Source organism: Monodon monoceros, unplaced genomic scaffold (assembly GCF_005190385.1).
Source record: "Monodon monoceros isolate NGI ecotype Baffin Bay Population unplaced genomic scaffold, NGI_Narwhal_1 Super_Scaffold_13, whole genome shotgun sequence".
Classification (NCBI taxonomy): domain Eukaryota; kingdom Metazoa; phylum Chordata; class Mammalia; order Artiodactyla; family Monodontidae; genus Monodon; species Monodon monoceros.
Window position 1 is genome coordinate 30,025,388 of NW_021703769.1, and position 19,475 is coordinate 30,044,862.

Sequence of the window (19,475 nt, forward strand, 5' to 3'; positions counted from 1 at the left end):
AGGAAACTCTCATTGCAAAGTTCCAGTAAAACAGCTCTTTATAGCCTGGGCTCCAAGGAGGTGTGGGCTTGTCTGGCGCTCTGCCTGAAGTCCTGCCCTGGTATTCACGTTCCACCACCCTGATCCCTCCTAATGTCACACACACACACAAAACAGCCTGTAGGGCACTTTCAGCTTTCTGCATTATAAACCAGTCATGAAGCCATCAAGCTTGTCTGGCACTGCTCCAAGCCTACAAGTGAGTTGGTCAATGTGCCTCAAACTCAGGTCCTCTTAAATAATTCCACATCAATACTTACTTTCTGTGGAAGGCATGCTTACATGGACAAATCCCCAACTCGTCTCGAGGCTTGAAGTCTTCTAGGCACACTGCACAGAGCTGAAAGACAGATTCATAGATGAGGCAAAGTGTCTGCTAAGGACTCTCCCAGGCCAATGTAAAGTGCAGGCCCCCAAGGCCCAGCCATTTGAAGGGACTTCCAATGTCCCACAACTCTTTAAGTGAAAGAAACAGGCTCGAATCGGCAAGGTCTTCTGAAGAAGAATCTCCTGCTCTTCCTGTCACATGTCTTCAAGATGGAGGGCAGATGGGAGAAGACAGAAAGCAAGAGGCAGGTTTCTTTACTTCAGTCCATCAGAAGAGTCTGACTTAGGTTTATTCTCACCAGATAGACTGAGCATAATGTAATTTTCTGTGCTGTGCCAAGAGGCTGACTTTCTGCAGGGAATGCTCTGCCTGCTCAGCAGCAGGGCCCCTGAAGGGACTGCTCGCACCCTGGGGCAGGCCCTGGGGCTCTCCTTTCTCCAGTTTTCATAACTTGGAAGCTATAAACCATGGCACAGCCTGCAGTAGTATGCTTCTTGTAGTTCCTGGGGCCCCTTACTTTGGCACTGTCCTTCTGTCAGTGTCTGTCTTTGTCTTATAAAAAGTTATTCAAGAGTCACTGAATTTAACCTTACGAAAATGTGCAGATGGGGCAGGATTGCTCTGACAGGTGGCTAGGCTCCACTGCTTGGAAGGAAGCCTTCTTCAAAGCCAGATGCTGGGTTCCAGCCACTACTTCTTGGGCACTTACCAGTGCCCAGGGACACCAGGTATCATCCCATTTACTCACTTTGCAAATGGGGAAACAGAAACTCAGAGCAGTAACCATGTTGTCTGAGGTGAGTGGCCAGGTCTGGCTGGGGACCCAGGTCTGTTACACTTTTGTCTGCCCAAAGCTTGAACTCCTCCCTGCTTGCTTCCCTGTTCATCTTCAGGGATCCTGGTTCAACCATCACCATTTCTTGTCCAGACTGCTGACCTGCCTCCCTGTCACCTGTTTCTTAACCTATAACAAGTAACCCAGTATTCTTAGGTTATGTGACAGGACACATGGCTCTTGGTGTCTCGTGGCCAGTGCTGTGGCTGTTGGTCTTCCAACACCCTTCTCCAGGGAGCTCTCAGGGCCTTGTGTATATAGCAGACAAGATCTTCACAGGAGGAGGAGCATGGATAACTTGTCTTATCAGATTTGGCATTACTGCTGAGACAGCAGGAGAGCAGGGAGGAAGGCAGGACAGATGGCTGGCCTTGGCTCGGACACCCAAGCTGTGTGACTTCTGCCATCATGATGCCTCTCAAGCTCTGTTGCTTCATCTGTAGAGTGAAGATATTACATACCCCCAACCCCCTGCCTGGGACTGTCATCAGCTCAGGTTGGGGGCAGGCCTGAGGAGGCAGTAAGGCAGTCTACCAATACCAGTTATTTTTATTCACGTTTAAATTTAGTGATGGGAGTACTATTTTCAAGCCCAGTTTTGTTTTCTGGAGGAAGGTTAAGAACAAGCTGTGGGTAAAGATGAGAAACTAGTGGTTCCAGCTTTGGGATGATCTTTTTTGGGCTTCTGCTTCCCATCTGTAAAGGGGGAATGATGTTCCCACCTCCTACACTGTGTGAAAAGGTCCTCTGGCCTTAACCCAGCTTCCCTCCCAGCATAGCCTTCTGAAAGAGGGTGAGGACTGCTGGCTCTGCCCTGTAGATATTCAGTGCTGATCCTACCAAAGGGCAAGACGTTGCTTTGGTTATTTTTCCAGAATCCAAAATTAGATTTGTAGCCTTTTCAAATGGAGTTACTATTAATGGCTATTACGTTCTTCTTAAAAAATTCTAAAACCATAGTCACCTGAAAAAAAAAACAAAATAAATTCTGATGTGTTAAGCACTAAAGTTGACCAAAAGCCAAGGTCAATCATGAAGAGAAAAGCCTTAGATCTGACTTCTTAGAAGTTCCCTCAAGGGTCAAACTAATTTTACAAATTTACAGATCATATTTTGCAAATAAGCTTTACTTTCCAGTGTTTCAACAAGATTGTTTCTCTCATTCCTTTTTAAAAATGGAGATATATAATTCACACATCATAATATTCACCCCTGTAGAGTGTACAATTCAGCAGTTTTTCATATATTCACAGAGTTGTGCAACCATCACACTGTCTAATTCCAGAACATTTTTATCATCTGCTTCCAAAAGCCCATGTCCATAAGCATCACCCCCCATTCCACCTTCTCCCCTGGCAGCCACTAATCAACTTCCTTTCTGGATGGATTTGTTTATTCTGGTCATTTCAAAATGGAATGGAATCATGTAATGGTATCATACAACATGTGGTCTTCTGTGCCTGTCTCCTTTCACTTAGAAAGATACCTTCAAAGTTCATTCATGCTGTAGCATGAATCAATACTTCATTCATTTTTGTGGCAAAATAGTATTCCGTTATATGAATATACCACATTTATCCATTCATCTGTTGATGGCCACTTGGGTTGTTTATATATAGCTTTTGGCTATTCTGAATAATCTTGCTCTAAACATTGGTGCACAAGTATCTGTTAAGAGTTTTCATTTCTCTTGGGTATATATCTAGGAGTAGAATTGCTGGGTCATATGGTAGCTCTATGTTTAACTTTTTGAGGAACTACTAAACTGTTTTCCAAAGTGGCCAAACCATTTCACATTCTCACCAGCAGTGTATGAGGGCTCCAATTTCTCCATATCTTCAGGTTATTATTATTGTCTGTCTCTTTGATTATATCCATCCTAGATGGTATGAAGTGACATCTCATTGGGGGTTTGATTTGCATTTCCCTAATGACTAACAATGTGCTTACTGGCCATTTGTATACCTTCTTTGGAGAAAAGTCTTTTCAAATTCTTTGCCCGTTTTTTAGTTGGGTAATTTTTCTTTTTATTATTGATTTGTGAGACTTCTTTATATATACTAGACACAAATCCCTTATCAGATAGCCAACTGATTTTGACAAAGGTGCAAAAGCATTTCAATGGCAGAAGGACAGCCTTTGCAACAAATGGTGTTGGAGCAATGGGACATCCATAGGCACAAAGCAACCAAAAAAAATTGATAAACTGGATTTCATCAAATTTAAAAACTTTTGCTCTGCAAAAGATCCTGTTAGGATAAAAAGACTGGGACAAAGTATTTGCAGATCTTTTTATTTTGTAGGCTTTTTATTATTGAGTTGTAAGAGTTCTTTATGTATTCTGGATACCAAACTCTTATCAGATATAAGATTTGCAAATATTTTCTCCCTGTGGTTTGTCTCTTTACTTTCTTCTTTTTTTTCAATGTCTTTTTTTTTTTCTTTCTTTTTGCTGTACGCGGGCCTCTCACTGTTGTGGCCTCTCCCGTTGCAGAGCACAGGCTCCAGACGCGCAAGCTCAGTGGCCATGGCTCATGGGCCTAGCCGCTCCGCGGCATGTGGGATCTTCCCAGACCAGGGCACGAACCCGCGTCCCCTGCATCGGCAGGTGGACTCTCAACCACTGCGCCACCAGGGAAGCCCTTTGATTCATTTTTGAGTTCCTTTGTGTATGGTGTGAAGCAGGGCTCCAATTTCATTCTTTAAGTGGTTATCTAGTTATCCCAGAACCATTTGTTGAATAGACTACTCTTTTCCTATTGGATGTCTTGGCACCCTTGTTGAAAGTCAACTGACCATAAATGTATGGGTTTATTTCTGAACTCTCATTTCTATTCCATTGATCTGTATGTCTGTCCATCTGCCAGTATCACAGTGTCTTAAATACTGTAGCTTGGCAGTAAGTTCTGATATTGGGAGGTGTGAATCCTCCAATCCTCTCCTTTTTTTAAGACTGTGTTTGGCCATTCAGGGCCTCCTGCATTTCCATGTGAATTTTAAATTCTGTTTGTTAATTTCTACAAAAAAAAGAGGGCAGCTGTGATTTTGACAGGAGTTGTGTTGATTTTGTAAATATTTGGGGGGAATACTGCTATATTAACAATAGTAAGTCTTCCAAACCATGAACAAAGGATGTCTTTCCATTCATTTAGGTCTTCTATAATATCTTTCAATGATGTTTTACAATTTTTCAGTGTACAAGTCTGAGCTTCTTTTGTTAAATTTATGCCTAGGAATCTTGTTCTTTTTGATGCTATTGTAATTGGAATTGCTTTCTTAATTTCATTTTCAGATTGTTCATTGCCACTGCATAGAAATACAGCTGATTTTATTTATTTATTTAATTTACTTTATTTTATTTTTGGCTGCATTGGGTCTCAGTTGCGGCACATGGGATGTTCGTTGAGCTATGTGGGATCTTTCTTTGCAGCGTGTGGGCTTCTCTCTAGCTGTGGCCTGTGGGTTTTCTCTTCTCTAGTTGTGACATGCAGGCTCCAGGGCTCGTGGGCTCTGTAGTTTGCCGTGTGCAGTCTCTCTAGTTGAGGCGTGTGAGCTCAGTTGTTGTGGTGCATGGGCTTAGTTACCCCGTGGCATGTGGGATCTTAGTTCCCTGACCAGGGATTGAACCCGCGTCCCCTGCATTGGAAGGCAGATTCTTTACCACTGGACCACCAGGGAAGTCCCTACAGCTGATTTTTGTATATTGATCTTTATCCTGGAAATTTACTGAACTCATTTATCTTGTGATTTTTGGTGGATTCTTTAGGGGTTTCTGTGTTTACAAAATCATATCTGCAAATATAGCTTTACTTCTTTCTTTCCAATCTGGATGCCTTTGATTACTTTCTCTTGCCTAACTGCTCTGCCTAGACTCCTCCAGTACAATGTTGAATAAAAGTGATAAGAGTAGGCATCCTTGTCTTGTTTCCCCTTAAGAGGAAAAGCTTTCAGTCTTTCATTAAGTATGATGTTAGTAGTGGGGTCTTTTTGTTTGTTTTTTTAAATTTTATTTATTTATTTATTTATTGGCTGCTTTGGGTCTTCGTTGCTGCGTGTGGGCTTTCTCCAGTTGCAGTGAGCCTGGGCTACTCTTCATTGCGGTGTGCAGACTTCTCACTGTGGTGGCTTTTCTTGTTGCAGAGCACAGGCTCTAGGCATGCAGACCTCAGTAGTTGTGGCATGTGGGCTCAGTAGTCGTGGCTTGGGGGCTTTAGAGTGCAGGCTCAGTAGTTGTGGCGCACGGGCTTAGTTGCTCCATGACATGTGGGATCTTCTCGGACCAGGGCTTGAACCTGTGTCCCCTGCATTGGCAGGCGGATTCTTAACCACTACACCACCAGGGAAGCCCAGTTGTGGGTTTTTTATAGAAATCTTTATCAAGTTGCAGAAGTTCCCTTTTGCTTCTAGTTTATTGAGTATTATCATAAAATAATGTTGAATTTTGTCAAATGCTTTTTCTGCATCTATTGAGGTGGTCATGTGTTCTCCCTACCCCTTTATTCTGTCAATAGGGGGTATTACATTGACTCATTTTCCTTTGTTGAACCAACCTTGTATTCCTGGGATAAATTCCATTTAGTTATGATATATAATCCTTTTTATATGCTGCTGAATTTGGTTTGCTAGTATTTTGTTCAGGATTTTTACAACTATATTCATAAGGAATATTGGTTTGGAGTTTTCTTTTTTTATGATGTCATTGACCGGTCTTGATATTAGGGCAATACTGGCCTCACAGAATGAGGATAGGAAACACTCCCATCACTCTTCATTTTTTGAAGTCAAAGAATAGATCCTTTGCAGCCAGTTAAGCCGACTGTGCTCTTTTCCCCATGGGGGCCCGGTGCGCAATGGCTGCAAACAGCAGCCTCCTCGGTAGTGTATGTGGCCTGTTGCCTGTATGGGTTGCCCTAAGGGACCTTGGAGACAGCCCTTTCCAGTGGACATTAATGACTGGCATGCTGTCCCCAATCTAGGCTCCAGACAGGTATGCATGGTGCCTTTGGAAAGCCCCAGGGCACAGTGGCCAGGGTCCACATTGCCAGGTCATAATGTCCATCCGCACCAAGCTGCAGAACAAGGAGCATTTGATTGAGGCCCTCCGCAGGGGCAAGTTCGAGTTCCCTGGCCACCAGAAGATCCACATCTCCAAGAAGTGGGGATTTACTAAGTTTAATGCAGATGAATTTGAAAACATGGTGGCAGAAAAACGGCTCATCCCAGATGGCTGTGGGGTCAAATACATCCCTAATTGTGGCCCCCTGGACAAATGGCGGGCCCTGCACTCGTAAGAGCCTTGGCGCTGCCCCCTCCCTACCCATGCCCACCAATAAACCCTACTTTCTTGTCAAAAAAAAAAAAAAAAAAGAATAGATCCTATCAGCCCTGTCAGAAACAGGGCTAGGACATACATTTACTGATTGGTCAGTCTATAGATACTTGAGTTTATTTGTTTTACATGCTACTGATGGCATCTGCAGAGAACAAAAGGAAGCCAGGTCTCGGCATTTCAAAGTAATTTTTTGCAGCTTGAGGAACAGCAGAAGCTTCAAGTTTGTGGGTGCAGTAGGGGCATCATAATGTGAAGGCTCCAGACTCAGAAAGATAGGGTCACCTTCTTTCTCCACACTCAGAAGCTAGAGGACATGCCCATTTTCCTAACTTTCTTAAACCTCAATTTTTGCAAAAGCAAAATAAGGAATAATACTTACCTCACCTAAATTTTTTAAAGTGTCAGTTCCCTTGCTCTTAAGATAAATTATATGAAGAAACAGACATCTTGGTAATTTTGCCACCTTGTATACATGATTCCATTTTCTTTACACTGAGATTATACCCATAAATAAAACAAATTTCAAGGGAAAAATGGCTTTTAGTGACCATAGCATATATACTGGAAAGAAGCCTAATTTTCTAGTATTCACAGAGTGCATGATCCCTAAAATGACCAAGAAGGAAGGATTTGACAATTTTCAAGAGGTTGACACAGTCTATAAATTTACCTCAAAATGCAAGCTAGGGAGTGGAGAGTCATGTGGGGAAGACAATGTCACACAATGAAAATGACCCACAGCCCAGGGAATTTAGCCAAAATGATTTTCTTTTAAATATACAATCATTCTTTGATGGTGGTAGTGAACACTAATATACCTTTCCTTGAATAGTTATGAGGATAATCATATCTTTTGCAAAGGCAGCATTCCCAGTTCAGACGTGTCATTTAAGGTTGGAATCTTTAAAAGCTATGAAAGCACTCTAAACATGGCTGTGCTGCTCAGGAAAGATCTGACTTTCTTGTTCCAAACTGAAGTGCAGTGGGACGTCCATTCCATGGCCCTCATGTGTTAGTGTGCTCAGCCCTTTACTGTCCTTGCCTCACTGGCTTATGACTTTCTTTCCTGTGGGACCAGTGCTCCTTGAGGGCAGGGAGGGACTATACTTTGCCCACTCAATCTCTAGGGTCCTGTATACTGTCAGCTCCCTATACATGCTTTGGGTTTTTTTTTTTAAACTATTTTTGTAAAACAATTTTTACAATTTAAACTGAGGGACGAAACTCAGTTGGGCTCTAAGTATTCATATTATAATTTTAAAATTAATTTGAGTAATGTGATTTATAAGAAGATTGATCAGTAATCCTAAAAAGACTGAGAGGGTTTATATCTCCTCCTACATAAGAAAGGGATGTGGCAAAACTTGTACCACCAGACCCCCTTCTCACTGGACCAAAGGGAAGGGAATGAGCTTGTGGGGAGGTGAGGAGAAGGAAAAGATGTTCCTAACTTCATTTTACACAGGGGGGCAACTCCAATGGGGTTACCTTCCTACAGTCTCTTCTTGTGGAAAGTAGGGTAGAGCAGGGCCATAGCATGTCTGCCACATGACTCCTCACCCACTCTCTGCCTGATCCAGGAAAACTGACCTAAAGATGACTTTTCCTGGTCCTTGTGCAGCTAGGATCCCACCTGCTGCTGAGATGCAGGAGGGAGCAGGCTCTCCTTCCCTTTCTGTATGTATAGGCAATATCACCCTGACAGAAGTGGGGATGGACCCAAACATGTTCAAATTTAGAAGCTATATGGATGGCTGTATCACTGTACTGTACTGTAGATGTGGGCTCAGGGTTCTGATTGGCCCACATGGCCACAGCAGGTGGATGAGGCCTTCTCTGGGAGAGTGGCAGGATAGAAAGAATACAGTACAGAAAAAATATTTGAAGAAATAATGGCTGAAAACTTCCCAAGCTTGGTGAAAGACAAACCTACATATTTATGAAGCTGAGTAAACCCCAAACAGGAAAAATCCAAAGAAATCCATGCTGAGACGTATCATAATCAAATTGCTGAAAACTAAAGACAGAGAAAACAATCTTGAAAGCAGCCAGAGAAAAATGACACATTATGGATAGGAGATTGATGATTCGAATGACTGTGAATTTCTCATCAGAAACCATGGAGGTCAGAAGGAAGTGGCACAACATTTTAAAAACGCTGAAGGAAAAGAAATAACCTAGGAATAAAGGTGAAATAGGGGCTTCCCTGGTGGTGCAGTGGTTGAGAGTCCGCCTGCCGATGCAGGGGACACGGGTTCGTGCCCCGGTCTGGGAGGATCCCACATGCCGCGGAGCGGCTGGGCCCGTGAGCCATGGCCGCCGAGCCTGCGCGTCCGGAGCCTGTGCTCCGCAACGGGAGAGGCCACAACAGGGAGAGGCCCGCGTAACGAAAAAAAAAAAAAAAAAAAAAAGGTGAAATAAAGACATTCTCAGATGAAGGCAAACTAATAGCCAGCAGATCTGCTCTCAAAGAATTGCTAAAGGAGGTTCATCACATAGAAGGAAAGTGACATAAGAAGGAAACTTGGAAAATTGGGAATTAAGAGCAACAGAAATGGTAAATATTTGGATAAATATAACAAACTATTCGTCCCCTCCTGAATTCTTTAAAATATATCTGATGGTTAAAAGTAAAAAATGTAACACTGTCTGATGCCATTTTCAATGTATATAGGTGTAATATGACACTTCCTGTATAAAGGAGTAAAAGTAAAGGGATCTATATGGTGATAAGGTTTCTACATTACAAATGAAGTGCTAAAAAATTGATTCTAGGTATTTATTTTGTAATCCCTAAGTAACCACTAGAAAATTATACAAAAAGACAAAATTACAATAGATAAAATACTAAAAATGTTCAAATAACCCAAAAGAAGGTAGGAGGAGACAAAGGAATAAGAAAGAGGGGCAAATGCGGAAGATAAATAGTAGAAGAGTAGACCTAATTTCAAACACATCAATAATTGCATTGAAAATAAATGGTCTAAACACATCAATTAAAAGACAGGTTGGCAGGGTGGATTAAAAAACATGACCTAACTATATGCTGTCTATAAAAACACTTCAAATATAAAGACATAATGTGTTTACAGATTAGAAAACTCAACATGGTAAAGATACCAAATTTCCCCCTGATTTATATATTTAATGCAATACTAATCAAGATCCCAGCAGGATTTTTGTTGTTGTTTGTGTGTGTACAGATAGACAAGCTGCTGTTACAATTTACATGGAAGAGCAAAGGAACCAGACTAGCTAAAACAGTTTTGGAAAAGAAGAATAAAGTTGGAGGAATCATATTACCTGATTTTAAGACTTGCTATAAAAATACAGTAATCAAGACTGTGGTATTGGTGAAGGGACATAGGCACAGAAATCAATGGAACAGAATAGAGAATCCAGAAATAGACTCACAAAAATATGGCCATTTGATTTTTGATTAAGGTGCAAAAGAAATTGAGTGGAGAAAGCAACCATTCACCATAACCAGAGCTGGGGACACTGGTGAACAAATCAAAGACTAAATGCAAATGACAAGCAGATCACAGACTAATGTCAAGGCTCTCAGGCTTTTCTTAAAAAAAACCCAGATCTGGCAATAGTTGGCAATAGCCTATATTCCCCTATGGTAACAATTAGCTAGAGCTGAGTGCTGACAACTTCTTTAACACAGGACCTTGCATGCCCCAGTGTGTCACAGCTTCCATGGCACTTTTCTGTTTCTCTTGATACCAAGACTCCATTAGATGCAATTTATTTATTTATGTTTGTTTTGTTTTTTTAATAACTTTTGGCCACACCGCACAGCATGTGGGATCATCCACAGATTCAAACCACCACAGACCGTGTAATACTGTAGTATTCACTATTGAAAAAAATCTGCGTATAAGTGGACCCGTGCAGTTCAAACCCATGTTGTTCAAGGGTCAACTGTACTTTTTTTGTTTTTCTGTACGTGGGCCTCTCACTGTTGTGGCCTCTCCCGTTGCGGAGCACAGGCTCCGGATGCGCAGGCTCAGCGGCCATGGCTCACGGGCCCAGCCGCTCCGTGGCATGTGGGATCTTCCCGGACTGGGGCACGAACCCGTGTCCCCTGCATCGGCAGGCGGACTCTCAACCACTGCGCCACCAGGGAAGCCCTCAACTGTACTTTTTAGATTTTTTTTGCCACGTGGCTTGTGGGATCTTAGTTCCCTGATCAGGGATTGAACCTGGGCCCTTGGCAGTGACAGCACGGAGTCCTAACCACTGGACCTCCAGGGAATTCCTCAACTGTATTTTTAAAATAATATATTAACTTACTTTCCTTCTTTAAAATTAAGAACATTATATATGAAATTAATATCCCTTTTGACCAACTTCCCCTAATCTTTTCCCTCTTCTCTCCTCCTCTGTGTGATCATTATGCATCCTTTTCAAACGCTATGCAGTATGCATATAAATCCATGAAAAATGTGTTTATCTTAGTTTACATACATGATATAAACATTTATATCATTTTGCAACTTGCTTTTTCAAGATTCCGTTAGAGATCTATCTAGGTTGACGTTTTTATAGATGGAGCTTGTTCCTTAATTTTGCCTGCCGTATAGTACCTCACTGTATGAATCACTGTATCAGGTTTCCTTCTTTTCCTCCCTCCCTCCCTCTCTTGATGGATAATCTTCCAGTGTATCATGTTTTATTTATTTGTTACACTACTGATGGACATTTAGCTTGTCTCTGATTTTCCACTATTATAATTATTCACTAATAACGTTATTCATATTGAAATTACATATGCTTACACAGGAACAAGCTATGTATCATTGTATAATTAGGCTACAGGAATGCACACACACAAAGAAGTTTGACAAAATAGTTTCAACACAAAGAAGTGCATCAAAAAAGGACCAAACTGCGAAAAGTACATGACTGGCCTCTGGAAACAAGTTGTAGAGCAAGGTTAGGTTTTCTTAGGCACAGTGAAACTGGAATTAGTGGGTGCGGTTGGGATACTAACTCTGATAAGTAATGATGTAACACAATTCACTTATTCAGGATAAAGATTCTAAACTAATGGGTCAAACCAATAAGGAAGACTTCTATTCCTGACAAACATGGTTATTCAGTATTGTTAATGTATGTCAGAATAAGATCTTTTCATTTATGGTCATCAAAAATACTCCAAACAGAAGAGGATCACTTTCTGTTACTGTTTTAGGAAAAATTTAAAAATCAAACAGTATTTGATGCTTGAGTTTAATCCAAGGTTAGTTCTGAAATGCTGTACCATATCAACTCTTTGATAAAAAATATGCAGAAAGAGCAAAGGAGGGACTTCCCTTGGTGGCACAGTGGTTAAGACTCTGAGCTCCCAATGCAGGGGGCCTGGGTTTGATCCCTGGTCAGGGAACTAGATCTCACATGCATGCCACAACTAAGGAGCCCGCCTGCCGCTACTAAGACCCAGTGCAACCAAATAAATAAATAAATATTTTAAACAAAGAGCAAAGGAGCAGTAGATAATTTCAAAGTGTTCAACAATAATATAAATCATTATTTTTTTTACTATTATTCAAATAATTTCACAAATTAACTCTCTTTGAAGAGACTGGTAATGTAGCTTCACCACAGTTATACTATATAAAACATAGATATGACAGTGTGTAGCTTTTCAAGTCCTTGCTTTAAACACCAATTAAAAAACTCAGAAAGGGTGGAAGAGAAAGGGCCCTAAAATTAAAAATAAAAACTCTGAGCATTTGAAATCAGTGGCAAGACAAGGAATAAAATAAACAAGAATTACTATAGACTATGTGTCTTAAGGTGCATAGCAGGATACACACACACATCTGTATATAGCTTAGAAAGCATAACAATATAGTGAACACCCCAACCACGCAACCTCATTACTAGACAAGTCCAAGAGTTCATATCTCTCCCTATATGTTCTTTCCTATTCCATCTCTCTGTCTCACCTCCCCAAGCCCCCACCTTCATGAAGTAATCACTGCCTTGTTTGTGCCATTGGTAAGAAAGGACTTCTGGGAACATTTTCAAGAGTGAAATTAGTGCAAATTCATCTTGAGTAGAAAAACTTGTTTATATCTATCTCCTACTCGTATAGCATGGACAGCAAGCAGCATCCCTGCTGCTATGAAATCTTACGCTGGCACCATTCCTATTAAAAATAAGTTATTTTACACTCTTATAAGTCTTCACAAAATTGATTTTTATTTGACCTCACCCTCAAATATTCTATTAAGCTTATCAAAATAAGCCCAATTTTTTTCAGTGTCTGAAAATACAGATGTTTAAGCATACCACAGCATACCACTTCTGTTAGCATATACTCAAGAGCAGATTAAAATACTTATAGGCAACTTACCTCATGTAAATTCAGTTCTTTTACTTTTTCTTTTAATATAACCTGTAAGACAAAAAAAAGTATGCTTTTATGCCCATTTAAATCTGTAATTTAAAAGATTTCTCATTGTTCTTACAAATATTTTTCTTTTCTGTATATAGCTCATTTCACCTCATATTCAGTATTAGAGAGACTCTCTTACAGTTTGAGATAGAACATTTTAGCAACATTCTTTTAACTTGAGCAATGGTGTAGTATTCTCCTGAAAAGCAATTTTAAAATCTCTTTGAGAATAGATTAAATTTTGGGAGAAGAAATTAACACATGCCTATCTGGAGTATGTGCTAATATGGGGGGAAAGTAAATGAGATTGCTTGCCTCATGATTTGGTAAAACACAGTATTGACTCATGGGACAGACTGGTAATTTATAAAAGACTGAAAAGTAAGGTCAACCTTAATTTTGGAAGCTTTGCTTATTATTATACATCAGTATCCTCAGAAAACTTTAGCTCTATCCAGAATTATGTAAATAGGTTTAAAACTCATCCAGGTGCTGTCCCTAACCTGACTTTGTGGTGACTGGATATCAGTTAAAAATAATGCAAAATGACAAGAGGGCAGATGACTATTTAAAAAGAACATCTCTAAACAAATAGGACCTAATCAAGCTTAAAAGCTTCTGCACAGCAAAGGAAACCATAAACAAAATGAAAAGACAACTTAAGGACTGGGAGAAAATATTTGCAAATGATGCCACTGACAAGGGCTTAATTTCCAAAATATACAAACAGCTCATACATCTCATTAACAAAAAACAAACAACCAAATTGAAAAATGGGCAGCAGACCTAAATAGACAGTTCTCCAAAGAAGACATATAGATGGACAACAGGCACATGAAAAGATGCTCAACATCACTAATTATCAGAGAAATGAAAATCAAAACTACAATGAGGTATCACCTCCCACCAGTCAGAATGGTCATCGTTAAAAAGTCTACAGATAACAAATGCTGGCGAGGGTGTGGAGAAAAGGGAACCCTCCTACGCTGTTGGTGGGAATGTAAGTTGGTGCAGCCACTATGGAAAACTGTGGAGGTTCCTCAAAAAACCATTTGAGACAAAAAGATTCATTCCTTTAGAAAACTAAGACATTCATCTCTGTATATTAAATCCCACACGAGACCCATGTATGGTTACCTGTGGACATCAGTGTGGACATCTAAGGAACTCACCAATGAGCTCAGATTTCAAAGAGACATGGACAAAAAGATATGTAATCCTAAAATGATGACATGGTCTGTAACATCAAGTGTCAGCAAGATTAAAGACCCAAATAAACTGAAGCTTGGCCCCCACCCCCACCTCTCCCCCCCTCCTAAATTGCTATGGACGACAAAAATAATTTCATGCTCAGGGTCAAAAGAAAATTAAGGAACACCTAGGCCCACTGTTTGGTATCAGTGGTAAAATATTAATGGATGACACATGGAAGAAAAAACAAATTTTACTGGCCTTCAAGAAAAGCTAAATTTATTACCTTAAAGAACATATCAGCAAAGGGATAGTACAAAGGGCTAGGAGTTAATAGCAATGACTGAAGTATCTGGACTTCCAGTAGTGTGACGTGAACTAACAAAGTACAAAGGGGAGGAGATGAGATCAGTATAACACAGCTGGTTACCTCTGAGGAACTAGTATGTCTTCTAATGAAGAAGGTAAAAATTTCATTTAATGGAATCTCTGAACTCCATTAGGATGATAGTAAGTTTAAGGATTTTAAGCTATAGCATTTCTCTTTACCAAAATATTGGCCAAAGTTCCCTGTTATGTTATATTATTTTATCATTTGAACTTTCTATAACTTCAAGTAATACTTAGGAGAAGCCACTGCAATAAGCCCAGGCACTGCAACGAAGAGTAGCCCCCACTTGCCGCAACTAGAGAAAGCCCGTGTACAGTAACGAAGACTCAACACAGTAAAAAAAAAAAAAAAAAAAAGGAACACTTGAAGTATTTTGTATGGCAAATTGGCAAGCAAAATGCTAAAATGAACACAAGTAAATCTAGTCCCAGTTTAAAATATGAGTGGAAACCTGAGGTCTCATTTTTTTTGGTGAAGAACATGATCAAAGCTAATCTTAAGTAAATCTCTCTCACCTGTTTGTAGGCATAAAATTCTTTGTGTGCTTGATGTCTTAGCCTAAAAGACAGAAATGAGAAATGCAATACTGAGATTTCCATATAAGAATTTGACAAAAATTTTAAAACTGCTTATTTTTGTTATTAATTTATATCATTTATGGTTTAAAATCCAGAATCTTTATTCTAGAATACACTCAAATGACATATCTGTTACCATGTTATGAGAAAGTGACCAGTGAACCAGAGAATGTTATCCAAATATATAAGGTCAAGTGAAATCTCATTAAAACAAAATCTCAAATATTTTAAAGAAGGCTCAATGTTTTATATTGACAATAGTCCACTTATTTCAATAATATTTAATATATCACATTTTTCCTAATTAAAAAATCGAAGTATCAATATAATATACATCTAATAATGTGCAAAAGCCTCAAGAATACAGATAAGTATTAAAAAAAATTATACACACCACCGTAACTATCACCCAGATCAATACATAGAACATTTCCAGCATCCCTGAAATGACTCTTCCCAATCAATATTCACCCCTAACACTATCCTAATTTTTATCATTGTAGATTAACTATGCTTGTTTTTGAACTTCACATAAATGGATCATTTGGTATATACTCTCCTGTGTTGGCTTCTTTCAGTCAACAATTACTTGTGAAATCCATCCATGTTGTTGCAGTAATTATATTTTTGACTGACATATAGTGTTCCATTTTACGAATGAATATAAAACTATCCATTCCACTGCTGACAAATATTTAGGTTACTTCCAGTTTGGGGCAATTATGAATCAAGCCTCTATACAAATTCTTCTACATGTCTTTTAGTGGACATATAGACTCATTTCTGTTGAGTGTGTATCTAGGAGTAGAATTACTGGTCCAAAGTGCTTGTACCAGTTTTACTCCTATGGGTAGTGCATGAAAGTTCTAGTTGTTCACATCTTTGCCACAGCTTGGTAGGGTCAGTCTAAAATTTTTTAGCCAGTCTGGTGGGTGTTCAGTGGTATCTCATTTTGGTTTTAATTTTGCATTTCCCAAATGATGTTTAAGACCCTTTCATATGCTTATTGCCCGTTTGGATATTTTCTTTTACGAAATGCCTGTTCAAGTCTTTTGTCCATTTAAGAAAATGAGTTGACTATATTTTTCTTATTGATTTGTAGGAGCTGTTTAAATATTTTAGATGCAAGTCCTCTGTTGGGTACTGCAATACTCTATGGCTTGCCTTTTAATTCTCTTAATGTTATCTTTTGATGAACAAAAGCTTTTAATTTAAAGCTTTTTAATTTAATTTGTGTCCAGTTAAAGAAATCTTTGCCAACCCCCAGATAATGAAGATAATTTCTTGTGTGTAACGTGAAAATAATTTGTTATTTTACCTATCACATTGAGGTCTATGATCCATCTGAAATTAGTCTTTATGTATGATGTGAGGTAGAGGTCAAAGTTCTTTTTATCCACATGCAGATTTTCATTTGACTCCTTTATTGAAGAGACACTTCTTTCCCCACTGTGTTTCAATGGCACATCTGCTGTAAGTGAGACCAATGTGTGGTTCTGTTTCTAGAGTTTCTGTTTTATCCCACTGGTTTATCTGCCCATCCTTGTGTACTGGGTTGAATCGTGTCCCCTCAAAATTAATGTCAAACTGCTACCTCAGAATGTAACCTTGTTTGGAAATAGCCTCTTTGCAGACTATTTAGTAGTTAAAATGAGGTCACATTAGGATTAGGGTAGACCATAAATCCAATATGACTGTTGTCCTTAGAAGAAGAGGAGAGGATATACAGAGACACAGGGAAGAAGGCCAGGTGAAGACAGAGGCAGAGACTGAAGTGATGCAGCTACAAGCCAAAAAATATCAAGGATTGCTGACAACCACCAGGAACTAAGAAGAGGCAAGGAAGGATCCTCCCCTAGATAGCCTTCAGAGGCAGCATGGCCCTGCCAACACCTTAATTTCGAACTTCTAGCTTCCAGAACTGTGAGAGTTTGATAAATTTCTGTTGTTTTAAGCCATCCAGCTTGTGGTACTTTGTTACAGCAACCCTGGGAAACCAATGCATCTTGTGTCAATACCATGCCAGTTTAAAAAAAAAAAAAACCTTTTATTTTGAAATGATCTTATAGGAAAGTTGCAAAAAATATCAGAGTTCATATATACTTCTCTCCCCAGTTTTCCAACATTCACATCTTACATAACCATAGAACAATGATCAAAAGCAGGAAATTAACACTAATGTTTTGATATTAATACTCGTATAGTATTCACCAAACAGACTTTATTTGAATTTCACCAGTTTTTTCACTAATGTTCTTTTCCTATCTTGTGATCCAATCCAGGACCCCAGCCTGCATCTAGTTGTGTCTCCTTAGTTTCTTCAAATCTGTGACAGTTCCTTAGTTTTTCCTTGTTTTTCAGGATTTTGACATATCGACCACGATCACTTGGTTATGGCAATGTCTACTGGGTCTCTCCACTGTAAAGTTACTATTTTCCCCTTTGCAACTGATCAATATCTTGGGGGAGACACATTGAAACTATGAAAATATCCTATATTTTTCTCAAGCTTTTGCCCACTGATTTTAGCATCCATCTTGCTTGCAACAATTCTGCAGTGTTTGCCTGGTGGTGGTTTTGTAGTTCCCTAATTCCTTGTACATTAACTGGGATTCTTCTGTAAGGAAGAGATGCCCCTTCTCCTTCATTTATTTATATCAGCATGGACTCATTTGTGTTAGTCTATGGGTTATAATTTAATATGATCATTGTTTATTTTGTTGCTCAAATTGATTTAGGCTTTTAGGCCCTCCTTCAGGTTGATACTTATGTCCTTTCAACATGCTCTCATCCTTTACCATGCATTTCCTAGCTCACTGGCACCAAAAGATGTTACAAGCTCATCTTGTATTTTCCATGCTCCAGTTGTGGAATTAACCACTTCTTTCAAAGAGCCTTAGTTCCTTTTATTGGAGAATAATATTTAGAAACCAAGATCTGGGTGCTAGGTGAATAGCACTCTGTTTTAAGTACTGGAGTTTTGGAAAAAGTCTTGGGTCCTCAAGCTTTGTTCTTAACTACTTTGGCTATTCGTGGTCCTTTGCATTTCCATATAGATTTCATGAGCTTATCAATTTCCAGAAAAAAATCTGTTGGGATTTTGACTGACACTGTGTTTAATTTATAGATCAATTGGGGGAAGAACTGACATCTTTGCAAGATTGAGTTTCCAACCTGTGAATATAGCATACTCTATTTATTAGATCTTCTTTCTCTGTACACATTTCTACGTAGAACACTTATATATCATTAAATTTATTCCTAGGTATTTGGTAATTTTTGATCTACTATAAATGGTATTTAAAATTTTTTTATGTTCTAATTCTTTGTTGCTACTACATAGAAAAAAATTCAATTTTTGAATATTGATCCTGTAACCAGTGACTTGCTAAGTTCACTTACTAATTCTAAACATCTTATCTGCAGAATCTTTTGGATTTTTAAAATACACAATTATTTTGTCTGCAAATAATAACAGTTTAAACTCTACCTATTTAATCTTCACATATTTCACTCTTTATTCTTTTTTTTAATTTTTATTTTTTTGCGGTACGCGGCCTCTCACTGCTGTGGCCTCTCCCGTTGCGGAGCACAGGCTCAGGACGCGCAGGCTCAGCGGCCATGGCTCACGGGCCCAGCTGCTTCGCGGCACGTGGGATCTTCCCGGACCGGGGCACGAACCCGTGTCCCCTGCATCGGCAGGCGGACTCTCAACCACTGCGCCACCAGGGAAGCCCTCACTCTTTATTCTTTATTCCACTTCTTTTTTTTTCCTGCACTGGCCAGGACCTCCAGTACCAATATTAAATGCAAGTGATGGCAGTGAATGTCCTTATTAATATGTTACTACTAAATGCGATGTTTTCTCTAGATTTTTTGTAGATACCCCTTGATTCAAATAAAGTTCCCTTGTATCCTAGTTTTAGACTTAAAAAAATCATGAATAGGTATTAATTTTTGTCAAGTGCTTTTTTTCCCTTTTTACTGTTAATGTGGTATACTGTATTGATTGATTTTCAAATGTTAAAACAATCTTCATTTCTGGAACAAAACTCCACTTGGTTGTGGTGTACCACCTTTTTGTACATCCTTGAATTTTATTTACTAATATTTTGTTCATGAGAAAGATTAGTCTATAATTTCCATTCTTGTAATGTCCTTGTCAGGCTTTGGAATCAAAATTATCTGGCCTCATCGAAGTATGTCTTCTATTCTCTGGAAAAGTCATATAAGAGTGGTATTTTTTCCTTAAATGTTTGGAGAAATTCACTGGTGAAGTTATCTGACTTGCAGTTTCTTTGTGGAAATGCTTTTATTATTACATATATAATTATTAATATTTTATATTTCTTCTTGACTCAGTTAAAAA

General features: G+C 39.2%; 1 protein-coding gene and 1 non-coding gene across 2 annotated transcripts in view; one reads left to right on the forward strand and one right to left on the reverse strand.

Annotated features, from left to right (window-relative positions):
* The window catches only part of RNF24 (ring finger protein 24), a 144,832-nt gene that overhangs the window by 10,955 nt on the left and 114,402 nt on the right, over positions 1–19,475 (reverse strand). The window contains exons 3-5 of the mRNA XM_029219674.1: positions 15,044–15,086; positions 12,905–12,946; positions 300–379 (exon numbers count right to left, since the gene is read on the reverse strand). Coding sequence (XP_029075507.1) covers positions 300–379; positions 12,905–12,946; positions 15,044–15,086 — 165 coding nt within the window. The remainder of the gene's footprint in view (positions 1–299; positions 380–12,904; positions 12,947–15,043; positions 15,087–19,475) is intronic.
* LOC114895136 lies at positions 6,000–6,134 on the forward strand. The gene has a single exon (XR_003793441.1). It is a non-coding gene; the product is annotated as a small nucleolar RNA SNORA70 (small nucleolar RNA).